At 40.7% G+C, this 12,588-nt stretch overlaps 1 protein-coding gene across 2 annotated transcripts in view; it reads left to right on the top strand.

Moving 5' to 3' along the window:
• Positions 1-8,779: 8,779 nt before the first annotated feature.
• The window catches only part of CCDC141 (coiled-coil domain containing 141), a 97,620-nt gene continuing 93,811 nt past the window's right edge, over positions 8,780-12,588 (top strand). For both annotated transcript variants that reach the window (XM_037398036.1, XM_037398037.1), the window contains exons 1-2: positions 8,780-8,881; positions 10,488-10,610. In XM_037398036.1, coding sequence (XP_037253933.1) covers positions 8,780-8,881; positions 10,488-10,610 — 225 coding nt within the window. The remainder of the gene's footprint in view (positions 8,882-10,487; positions 10,611-12,588) is intronic.

Here is a 12,588-nt window from a genome sequence, read left to right as displayed (position 1 = left end):
GTCTCTGGTTTGACAGCATGGGCTGCTATGTTTTCGAAATCAATTCCTTCAGGACCTTGTGCTGTGACAGGAATCTTCCTGTAGCAGCTCCCTGTTGTGCAGCACTTGCCCAGGTCCTATGCTGTGTGTGATACCAGGCCCTGGTGCCCAAGTGAGTCAAATGTGCAGAACACCAAGATAATGCAGCTCTCTATTATGTATGGTCCTGGTCCATGGACTATGTGTGCCTCTCATGGGAACAGGCATGAGAACAGCTTGGTTTCTGGCATATCTGTGTGTGAAGGGGTCATTTCTGGAACTGTAGAGGTCCATCTGTGAGGACCCTCTGGAGCAGGAAATGGGTAAAGGGGTAAATGGCCCATCATAAGGGTGGAAGAGTATTGTCATTTTCTGAGCGGTGTTTCAAACAAAAGCTGGAGCCTGTGTGATAAAAATGAGAATTTTCAATCTCTCCCTTCTCTTGTCATTTGCTCCCTTCTCTTGTCATTTGCTCTCCGAGGAAACAGCTGCAGACTCTCATTCCTATCTTGTCCACCCCAGCAGCAGAAGGCAGACAGAGATGACATCTTTTCAGTAACCAAGACCTATGGAGCCAGTGGCAGCCCCTCAGAGGAAGGGAGGAAAACTCTTCAGGTTCTGGAATAAGTCATCAAAACCACTAGCAAAGACATAGGAAAGGTGATGTTGTCCTAAGGATTGATGCAATCTCACCAGCCTACACTCAAGTTCCTAAAGCTAGAGCTTCTTTGCATGGTAGACCACAAGAAAAGCCTCTCCAGTAGAAAGGAGTACCAGAAAAAAAACTTTGCTTCTGTTTTTCCCCAAAAGATGTTCACCAGGGTAAGCATACATGCATTAGAGATTGTCTCACAGGAATGTCTCCTGCTTCCCACTGTGGTGTTTTGTAGTACATGATGCCATGCAGACAATTTGGTCGTCATGGTGTCACTTGGAAGCAATATGAAGAACAGTGATTATATATAACGAGTCTGGGTACCAAGTCTCTGTGCACTGAACCTCTCCTATTGCACTGAACCACCTGCTCTTGCAGACAGCAGCGTTCAGATCTGGTGAGGTTTGAGCACCCAGGCTCAGAACAAGGAGCAAACCCCTGTTCCGGGTGACTGTACAGCAGCAGGAGTTTTTGCTATGGATGGCAAACAATGGTTCTGAAACATGTAAATCCTTCTTAACCACTCTTCAGTTAGTGTTGAAAGAGTATTGAGGGGAGGGGGATGCTTCCTAAATTTATGTGGGACTTGAATTCTGAAGTGTTACATGCCGTCATTTGTACCATGTGAAGGGTCACTGAAACTGGGAACAGTGACGGAGTATCCTCATATCCTGTAGTCACAGCCTGGTTACACGGGGAATCAGCATCAAGCACAAATCAGTTTAACAACCCCGTTCCAGACAAACAAGCATGGTTGGGTGGGGGTGGGTGTTCAATACTTCCCGCTTTTTAACATCTTCTAAGTATGTCACACGATTTGGTGCTTATGTGAAAGGGACAAGCAGGATGTGGTACTTGCTTTTTGAGGTACCGTGACCTGGAATAGGGAAATGCATGACCAGAATACACAGAGGAATGCTCAGCAGTGTGAACCTTCAAGTAGCAGTTATACAAGATGGAGTTATCTTTTTAAAGCAAAACAAAGCACTGCTATTTATAACCCTGCTGATAAATGACTTTATGAAAAGGATTTTAAAGCCTCATGGTTCTTTAGCACTCAAAATTCAACTCCCCTGCTGAATTTTTCTGTTCTGGTTAAACCCTCCCCAATAGCAGATGTCTAAAGTAACGTGCTATTAGAAATGTGACTGTGTAGCATACTTCTGTATTTGTTCTGAATATAGCTTTCTGAAATTTGTGTCCATTTAAATAAACTCTTCCAAACAATAACAATATGGCTTTAATGTTTTGATGTGGTTAATCTGATAGATTGTGTCTATTTAATTAGTCTCCTGTTAAATGAATGACTCATACTGATCTTTTTGCATCACTGCTGGCTGATTACTTTTGATGAGATTAAACAGAGATGTTTCACTCTTCAAACATGGTCCTAAGAACCCAGTTACACCACTATAACTGCCTCTTTGAATAATCTCTGTGATTTTTAATTGATGTTTTAATTTCACAAGTTTAATATAGACATCTGTATTCACGTATAAACATTGAAAAATAATTAGAGAAACGGTCTTTTAATACAGCTAAATTGTAAATGTAAGTTAAGTGCAGAAGTTAGCGATATGGGACAAAACTGTCATTGTAGTTGCCTTAGTGGACTGGTTTGCAGCTGCATGAGACTTAGATGTAGATTACAATCTGCATCTTAAGCTCCCTTCTTTACAGGGAGAAATGTAGCCCGTCTCACATCTATATTTGGTGCAGAGTGCATACTCCACTGTGCTAACACACCGCATCAGAAAGGAATTTAAAATGCTCCCAAGGAATTTAGCAACAAAAGTCCTGCTGGCTTTCCTTACATGCATGGGCGAGGGAACATGCTAATCTTGTGCAATAAACTGTTCTCTTTCTACTGCTGCTGATGGAGCCTGAGCAATGGGCTAATGAACTACCCAATGTCTCTTCATTCTCTTGACAGAGATGAATACACTGGGCCACGGTTTTCTCTGTTGACAAGCTTGCAGTTGGGCTGACTAGTGTGTGTGCCACCTGAAGCTGTTAAAACTGCTTCACTTTTGAATTCATCAGACTACATCTCCACAGGCTGTGAGGCGTTTCTTTTGGACACACACCCACTGAGACAGAAATGTTGAGCTTCCCCGGGGGTGCTGATGGGGTAAGTCCACTCTCCGGCTGATTCTGAGGAAACTGAAGTGGAGATAGTCTCCCCAGCATCTCTTCAGTAAATTTAGGAGGATATGCTGGTCTTTTCAGCTGGGGCGTGAGAGAGAATGAGATGTGATCACTTTGCACTTCACACTTGTGTATTTTGTGTTTTAATCTTTTCACCCCATCCAACAGTTAAAACTTTCACTGTTTATATTTTTCCATTATGTTTAGACTTGAATAGTCATCAGGTCACTTTTTTCTTTCAGTCTTTCCTGTAGCTGTCACTTTAAGGAAAGTTGTAAATCCAACTTCTATTTTTTATTGGCTGTGAGAGCGAAATAAAATTAAACTTGTGAAGAAGAATGATACCAAGTAATTAATGTGTTTGGATTTAGAGACATCTGTTCTGATGAGTTGGCTTAGAGGTACATCTGTTAATCAGTCAGAGCTGCCAATGGCTTCAGAATTATCGCTGGGACTTGTGCTCCTCGCTCCCTCTCTTTCTCTTCCTTTCCCTGAAGTGCTTGTTGTCCTCTTCCTCCAGTTTATTGATGTATGAAACCACCTCAAGCTCATCTGCAAGTAACAAATCTGAAGTAGTAAATTTGTTGCGTGGTGTTACATTGAATAAGGAAAGGAGGTTCCTTCTGAAAGCACTAATGTTTAAACACATTCCAGAACAAAAAAATCTGTTTTACTGCAGGGGTTCTGGAGTGGGGATCCCAGCACCTCAGTTTGCTCTGCTGCCCATCTTGAGTCATGTGCTAAGGTAACAAGATAAAAAAGCAGATCAGATGAGCAGGTTACCACCAAGCTCTGTTTATTATTTCTGTGTATTTGAAAACAATTGGGGTGACTGCAAAATCTTCAGGAATTCAAGTACCATGATACCTAGTGAATAAAAACATAAGTTGTCCCTATGTGTTGGCATTTCTCTTTACCCTGTGTATAAGCCAGGTAAAGAACAGGAAGACATTTTAAAACAACAGATGCTAGAAAGAATAGTCTTTGTTTATGTAACATTTAGAAGCTGGAGTTCTAAATTTAAAGGCTACATGAGCTTTCTTAAAATAAAAGTGGAGGCTGAAGTGATATAAGATGTGGTTGTAAGCCCTAGTCAAATTTGGTGGATCTATTCTATCCTTTAATAACTAATAGGGATTTTAGTACTATTTTGACAAGTACTAGATACAAACAGTATGTGTACTTCATGGAAATCCTCTAGGATCCAAAAAGAGGGATACAGGGAAGAGAATGTTTTGGGATGAAAGAGTGTGACATGAAAAATTTATGACCAGTGGACTGAAATGTATCAGCTGTCATTGCTTCCCGGGTCTGTTTACTGTATGGGTTTTTTTTAAAAATGTTTTAAATGTCCTTGGAAGCAAGCAAATGGTGATTTTAGTCTTACCATTGGACTGAATTAACAATGTTAAACTGTTTGCTGGTTTCTTGAACTCCAGTACACGGTTGGTTTTACACTTTAGCAGTGTTGTGCTTTTTCTTTCACAGAGGCATATTCAGTGTGACAGGGATGAACCGGGATACCTTTGCTTCTTCTGGTCTTTGCTTTGTGTGATGGTGCTTTTTGGGTAGCTTTTTCTCTTCATGCTGTTTTCCTTGGGTAGTATAAAGTGTCTTCAGGACAGGTGATGAAGGAGCAAGAGTAGAAGGGTTTTGTTAGGGTGATGCACAGGAAGAATGGGAAGGTAGGAGCTATAAGGCTTCATTATACTCATATGTTTTTAAATTAAAATGAATCTGGGAACTATCAAACAATAATCCAGGCAATATGGACCATGGTCCGTTCTTGACGTATTTTGCTGGATGGGGGGTAGGGAGGGGGGGTGACTTTTATCCCTTGGGAACTCTTTTACAGCTGTTTCCTAGCCGTTTACTGGGACTTAAGTGCCTTTTCCTGTGGTGGCAAAGATGGCACAACCCCCTTCTGGGAACCACCAGGATCCTGGACTGGTTTACGGCTGCCTTTTCTTAAGCTTGTGGACTCTAAGCTGATGGGCTTCTGCCCATGCTTCAGCCGTTACCTACCTGAAGTTAATCTCATTTACCCTGGCTGGCCCTTTCCTCCCCTCTTGCAGCTAATAATAACCTTGCTTTTGGGAGCAGGGAGAGTTTCCTTCCCTCTCCTGCCCTGCCTCCGTAGCTTTGGCAGCAGAAGCTCCTCACTGTTGTGCAGGGAGTGAGGCCAGGCTGCCCTTCACCCCTGAGTGGTCCAGGGGTCGTGGGAGGACAGACTTGCCTTGGCTGTGGCCGGTGTCCGAACCTCATAGCCTCGCTAGTGCAGCAGGGTAGCCTGTGCTATGACTTGCTCTGCCTCTGGGTGCTGGGAAGTTAGTTTGTGTCTGGCCCCAACTTGTCCTGCCTCTCTGGCCCCAAGTAAAAGGGTGATGTCTGCCTCAGTTTCCTTCTGTTTTCTGGCAGCCTTCACAGTGCAGTCCTCTGCGAGAAACACTTCTTTCCAATTAAGTGTAAAGAAACAGACAGTATTACAGGTTACTGTTCCCCACATGATGTTCATGTACTTTTTGACCTCTGGGAGGAGGCATCTGTTTCTTGACTTCCTCCCTGACTGCTACAGCAGCTGGATGGTTTTTACTGTACTTGGTTTTGGTTTTTAGAAATGACAAAACTTGGTTAGGATTTCAACCAATTTGTCATCCTAGAAACTCACTCAACCAGTGTGGGGTAAAGAGGAACCTCTCCCAGGAGAAACACTTACCTCCTGCTCAACCCTCACCCTTGTCTGTGACCTCTGTGGCTGCACAGTCCCCTCCTCGTGAGCCTAGGGAGACTTGCAGATTGCTTACTTTCGTGCCCCCATGCCATCATTCCTGACGATACCTGAAAAAGGTGCTTACTTAAAAGGTGAGGTGGTAGGAGCTGGCAAAAAGCAGAAGCCACAGACCTGGAGAGGTCTGACTTCTTTGTTCCTCATTCAGGTGGGGCTGCCAGAAGGAAGTAGTGTTTTTGCGCCTGTTTTGAAGCCACACAATACCCATCAGTGTGAGGGATGCTTCCTTCCCTCCCTTGCTGTGTACACTTGTCCCCCCAGGCAGGCGACAAGGGAAGGAAAGAAGACCTGTTACATTTACAAACCAGTCAACGTGAAGGACCTCACATCTCTGAGGCTGTGGGGAGTGAACCTTGTCTCTCCCAGAGGCATTTTCGTAGTGTGCTGGCAGCTCCAAAGCTCTGAACAAAAGGCAACTTATATTCAAGAAAGATGGGCCCTTTTCCCATGTGTAACTGTCACACCTGTGGTTAGTGCCCTTCCCCTGCCACACGTGAGAAAAAGCTGCTGGTGAGACATGCTCAATCTTGAAAATGAATTTACCTCTCAAATCCTTGTTAGATACAGTTGTTAGAGATAATACTTGACACTATGTACACTGGAGAGACTTTATCTTTTTGACTCTTTCCCTGAGATTGTTTCCTTTGTTCATCTGTTCAGTTTCGTAGCTTCTTGTGGACAGCTGGTGAATGCTCGTTTCCTCTTGTTATTCTTACTCTCATCATTCACATAGCAGTAGCAAAGGGAAAATATTTCTTTCTACTGACACAGATACCCTGCCTGTTTCTGGCTTCTAGCAGGATTTTTGTTTGTTTGCTTCAGGCAGAGGAACAGATGACGGATAGGTAAGTAAACAAGACCAAGAGAGGCACGCTTATTAGATTGTGTTTCCCTGGGCATAGCTGAAATAGATCATCATCTAATGCCAAAATCCTTGGCTTTTTCTCCCAGAGTTATGCTGGAAGATCTTTTCTGATTCCTTTCTACCTTTTCTCTGCTTGCTACTCTGATGTTTCCCTGTCTCTATCTTGTAGGCTTAGCATAAGCCAAATAAATAGAATATCCATCCATTTGTTATCAGGCATTTTGAATCACTTGACTCAGCTGCTGCCAAACTTGTTTATGGTCAACTTCTTGAGTGTGGTGTTTTTCCATGATTTCCAGCTGTCAGCACTACAAAAAATGATTCCTCATTTAACCTGAGTGAAAAACAGCTCTTAAGTCTGGCTACCTTAATGAGATGATGGATTGGCCCAACTTGTGCTGTGAAAAAGTACACTTAAAATGTGCTTTTGAGAGAACAAAACCTGAATGGCACACTGACATAGCACCAAAATTGGTTTGTAACGCACTAACGAGATCAGACTGGTTTTTTTCCCCAATCAGTTTTTCCAGCAGTCAAGTCCTGTTTGTTCTGTGCTGCCTGCAGCATGACAAACCCAAAGTTGCTTGTCTTCTGGAATGTCTTTTTTTAAATCTTGAGTATTTAGCAAGTTTTGTATAATGGATCTATCTTCTATTCAAACCAAAATAGGCCTCTTTTCTGTTTCAGTTTTGAGGTTTTCCTCCAGACTTCTACCCTCCAGTTTTTGAGTGGCCATTAAATTTCAAACATTTTGTTCTGCCATACCTAATACATGAATACCCACATGAGTCTCATGAATACCTATATAATGTTTCAGTGGCAGGGGGTCCACTGGCCTCTCAGGTGTTATGAGGAGTTTCAGAAAACTATGTGATATTTGTTCCCTTGTTGGCAACTTGAGAGCTTGTGGTTCTGTTTTGGCACAAGGGATAGGAAAGTTGTTGGTTTGATTTGCCAAGCCCATTTATTTCAGCACAAACCACTGCAATGCTTTTCTGGATACCCCATTTGAAAGTTGTGGTTTGAAGATGGGGATCAGATTAAGATAATAATCTACCAACAACTGGGGTGGGGAGGAATGAACAAACAAATGAAAAAAAAAACCCAAACCTTGACACATCTGTTCAAATTCCCTGGAACTACCCTAATTTTCTTCCAGTCCAAAATATTTAAGAATTTGCTTCCAGATCATGGTTTCATTTCAGGTGTGTCTGTCCTAGTTTGCAATTAGCAAATCTATTTTGTATAAAAAAGTATTTAAATGTTACATATTTTTAAACAAATCAAGTGAGCAGATGCTTAGAGGAGAGTTATGTGTGTAGTTTCTTGGTGGATTTGTGTTTCCAGAGAGACTTGCAAACCTAAACACCAGTGTCACTTTCTCAGCTGTTCTGTGGAAGGAAATTTAACAGCTGCTGTCTCCTACTGTAGGCTACTTGTGGCATGTTCTGGGCTTCTGGCAATAGAATTAATATGCCAAACCAATACTGTGATTTAAGTGTGTCTTAAATTTCCCTGCACTGAATTAAAAACTTAAGTGGAGTTTAAAAAAGTATTAGAGAGATCTTCCTTATGCTCATTTAGAACAAAATGAAGACTATACGAACATCTGATTAAATTGGAAAGCAAGTAAATTAATCTTAGGCAGGAATAAAACACTCCTTAAGAAGCCACACAAAGTATTTGGTTTCCTTCTGTGGTTGTTTTGGTCACTGTACTTTTAAATATTTTTGGATTAAAAATCCCATTCTGTTTTAATTTAGCATCTGACTTATATACACATGTTCATCCTGTTTAAATACTTTGACTGAGCGGAAGAGTTGTGTTAGGCAAATATATTTAGTAACTAGTAAATGAGAAAATATTTTGCTTGTAGAACTTGAAAACTTACATTGTATAGTTGCATTTTTTGAGACTTCAAAATATGGGGTCTGTCTGTTTAGACTCAATAGTAATTTTTTTTTTTTCTAGCTGTTTTAATTTGAGAATATTTTTTCCTTCGGTTAGCCAGTGTCAGGTGATGTTCATGGAAGAAGCCTTTCACACTTCAGATGGTGACAAAAAAGAACAGGCACCTTAATGCTACCAAACTAGGGGTGTGTCAAATCTCTCTCAAGAATGATAAACTCAATGGAGTTGTCTATTTTTAACCTCCTGTTCTTTCCTTTTGGCAGAGTAATCAGTGTTAGCTGAGCCGTTTCACTGAATGAATCTAAGCGAGACTGTTGCTTTCTGAAATGAACTGCGGACCTTGCAAGAGCATTTCAAGTCTGCTTTAACATATGAAGTCCCATTTTGAAACACCATGTCAAATGAAGCCAGTTCAGAGCAGAAGCTTTCTACAACAACAGTCAGTTCGGTTGCTGTCCAGGCTGGGGATACCAGTATTGTTATAGCCGTACTTAAGGTAAGGCAGCAACTGCTAGCATGTCTGTTCTTGGCTTTCTGCTGCTCAGTGATTACCACTTCTTTTAAATGTTCTGTGCAAATTGTTAGCTAGCATAAAAGGATAAGGCCAGGTCATTTAATCAGTTAGTATCTAACAGCTTCCTTGGAAGTTAATACTTGTTTCTGTTTGTGTTATGTTGTGTTTTGTTTTTAAATAGAATACATAATTTGGCCAAAATATGTAGGCTCTTAGAGGCAAGGAGTTCCTCTTACTCTGTTTAAAAACTAAGAGATAAATGCAGAGTGCTGTGAAAATAAGCATGATGTTACCTTTAATCATAGCTGAGATTCCTCAAGATATTTTTAAACTGTATTTAGCAATAATTTTACATAATTAGTAGTCTACCAACTCCATAACTGCAGATTGCATGTCTTTTTTTGAAGTGTTTGCTGGGGGGAAAAAAAAACCCTAAACCTGATAACGAGTGGTTATTTTTGAAAGCTGTGAATTCATATTCCCATGTGTCGTAGTGGAAGCCCTCATGTGTATATAGCTGCCTGAAGGCCTGTTCTGAGAGCTGCAACCCACACCTACGGTTTGCACAAAACTTGGCACAGGGAGTAAAGCTGGATGACGAATCCCAGCTGGAATTTATTAGCAGTTTGATTCTTCATTCTCCAGGCAACTTGGAAATCACAGTAGCCTCAGCCACTAGTTTGTAATGCAGAATAAGGTGATAATGAGTCCGGCTGTCACCGAATCAGGGCAGTTATGCGGGATGGGGTTAGCTCAGTTGTGCAGGTGGGAAGGTTTCCTCCTATCAGTACTCACCCTTCCCTGGAGGACTGTACTGCTGCACAGGTGTAATTTTGTTGCAAGGAGACTTAAGTCCAGGGTGAAGACATTTATTTTTCCCCTGTGTGCCGTGGGAGTGATGCTAGCCTCCAGTGACATCACTGCTCCATTCCTTATCACCATCCTCTCCGAGTCACGCTTCTCAGGCCAGCAGTTCTGCAACACAGTGAGAAACAAATTAACTGTGCTTTGGGTTGCTGTCAAGATTCCTTTCCTTGGGTACCCTCCAGGGCTCAATGGGAGATAGCTGCTTGGGTTCCTATTCCAAAGGCTGTTAGCTGTCCCTGCTGCTAGCTGTGCAATCTCTCTCTATATATATATTCAGTATAGAGGTATGTTGGATCTGTGTGGTGGAAATAAGATTTGAGGTTATGGTTTTTGCATCTGCTGTAACATACTTGTACCTCCCACCCACCCCCCAGCTTCCTTAGCCATCTGTGCAATCTTCAGCTGAAGGGGGAGAGGAGCTGGAGAAACCTTTTCAGCTCATCCTCATTACTCTTCACAGGCAAAACCAAAAACGCAGTACCTACTGGATAAGACTAGAATCTGGTATTTTGATACCTGTTTCAAAAAGTTTGCTATATTCTCTGTGTCTTCACTCCGCAATTGAATACATGTTTGTGGGTCCATGTGCTCCTGTGACCATGGGGAGGGTCCCTGTGCTCCTGTGACCATGGGGAGAACGTGTGACCTGAGAGTCTGCGTGAGTGCATCAATGAAGGAAAGCCTGTGTTTGCTGAAGGCTATAATTGTTTACTTATTACAGTGTGGAAAATGGGTGAAGCTTCAGCTGGCTGAATCAACGCCAAATTTATTAGAAATCGGCAGCAATCAAGATGAGGCTAAAAAACTACTGCAAGATCACGAATTCCTCCTAGCTAAACTGAAGGTAAGACGTGGTAAGACCACACAGCAGTACACCCCGTCATTACAGTCCAGGTACAACAGCTGACTGAGCTGCCTGGGCCTCCTGCACACAAGGCTGTGAGGTTACACTCCACACAGAGAAAAATATGTTCGGCCTTTGTCAGTGCAGCAGATCAAAGCCAGGCGTCTGCGCTGGGAAAATGCACCCAGCGTTAATTACAGTTTTCTGACAGCAGCAGTAAAGATGCACTGTTTCTTCCACTTTATAAGTGACTGTTAAGTCAAGTGAAAAATTCCTATAGCCCTCTGTAATGGCTAAATATAATGGAATGTAAATTTTCTTTTTTATTTCTCCTATGTTATGAAAAGTTTGGTTAGTTTATAGCAGCTGTAAACACAAGCAAGGTTTTTGTAAGTGTGAAGCAGATATTTCAGGCATAGTTTTATTGAATATTAGTCGATGTAAGATACAGTAAGAATGATATCATAACATTAAATATGCCTTGTCTTGAGCTAGGAAGATGAGGTAAGTAACAGACCTAAATCAGATTTTAGCATTCTTGAGAGCAGGTTATAACAACAGTGGCATTCGGACACAGTGTGACATGTTTGCATGGAAAAGCTGAATTATTTTATATGGATGTTTGACACTGAGAAGAGTTTAAAGGCACCTAAAAAGAAATTTTGTTTTCATGTTTTCATAGGGCAGAATGACTATGCCTGTAGATAAATTCTTCTACAATCTTCCTCTAATTCCTCTAAAATAAATTCTATTTTTTTTGACATCACCTAAAATTCAGATCTGAAAGAGTAAACATGATCTAGATAGGATCAAGTGTATTTGATTTAATGCTAGTTGACTATATGCTTCCCCAGTCATAAATTTAAAATGTTACACAAGATAATTTAATGCGGTATAGGAGAATGTATTCTAATATGGTGCATAGTGTGGATTTTGAATAGTATGAAGAACAGTATTAACAAAACCCCAACTGGCCCAAAAACCAGAGAGTGTGATTCTACTATCTTTACTGATGCAAGTGCCTCATCTTTATTGCCATCAGTGCTACACTCAGGCATTCCTGGAACAAGCTGCTATATCCTGTTTGAACAACTCAGAATTAGCTGAATTCTTATACACTGACAACAGGAAGAAGCTGAGTGTTGTGTCCTGACTGTGAAAAATAAATTTTGAAGAGTGGAAAAAGAAAACATAATTCCAATCTCTAAAAGAAAAATAAAAGTTCAAATAACATTTTATCATTAAGTCAAACTTTAGTGTGTTATGTATTTATATTAAATATTGTTTGCTAAGGGGAAGAAAATTATATAAATATTGTTCTGAGACCTTGCAGGTGTTACTGAAAACTTGTAAGGACATGAAAAAAGACAGTAAACCAAAAAAGTCCTCTCCACAGACTCCATCTTGAAATCATTGTATTAAAGAAAACAGAAAGGAGAAAAAAAAAAAAAAAAAAAAAAAGCCATGATAAATGATGTCTCTAGATGCATCCCCAAACTGCTATTCCATTTTTCTTTTTAAAATCTTTATGTTCTGTATATGCTTCTTTTCATTAAAAAATTACTTGAAATGCTTTTAGGTATTTTTTTAACGATTTCTGTTCTCTGATGCTCACTCAAATGTTTGACTTTGTTTTCCTTTTAGTCTAGTTGCACAAAACCTGGTTTGTTTTTCATTTAGCAGCATTTAAATGTTTTCTGCTCACAATAATCAGAAAGCATTTACGTGTTTTCTGCTCACAATAATCAAATATTTTAGTTAATATTGGTGAAAATGCTATTTTCCACTTGTATTTGTGAAGTCTTGTGACTGATTGCTTGAACCCAGATGACTGATCCATATCTGGATCCCCAAAGCTTAACAGATTATATCAGATCAGAAAATCTATTCTACATAAAGTGTTAAAAAAATTCTTCTCATCCAAATATATCAGGAACAAATAGTCATTATTTCATGCTTTATACCTGGAGTCCTTGCA

This window comes from Falco rusticolus, chromosome 8, assembly GCF_015220075.1.
Source record: "Falco rusticolus isolate bFalRus1 chromosome 8, bFalRus1.pri, whole genome shotgun sequence".
NCBI classification, from domain to species: domain Eukaryota; kingdom Metazoa; phylum Chordata; class Aves; order Falconiformes; family Falconidae; genus Falco; species Falco rusticolus.
This window is presented reverse-complemented; position numbering and strand designations above follow the sequence as displayed.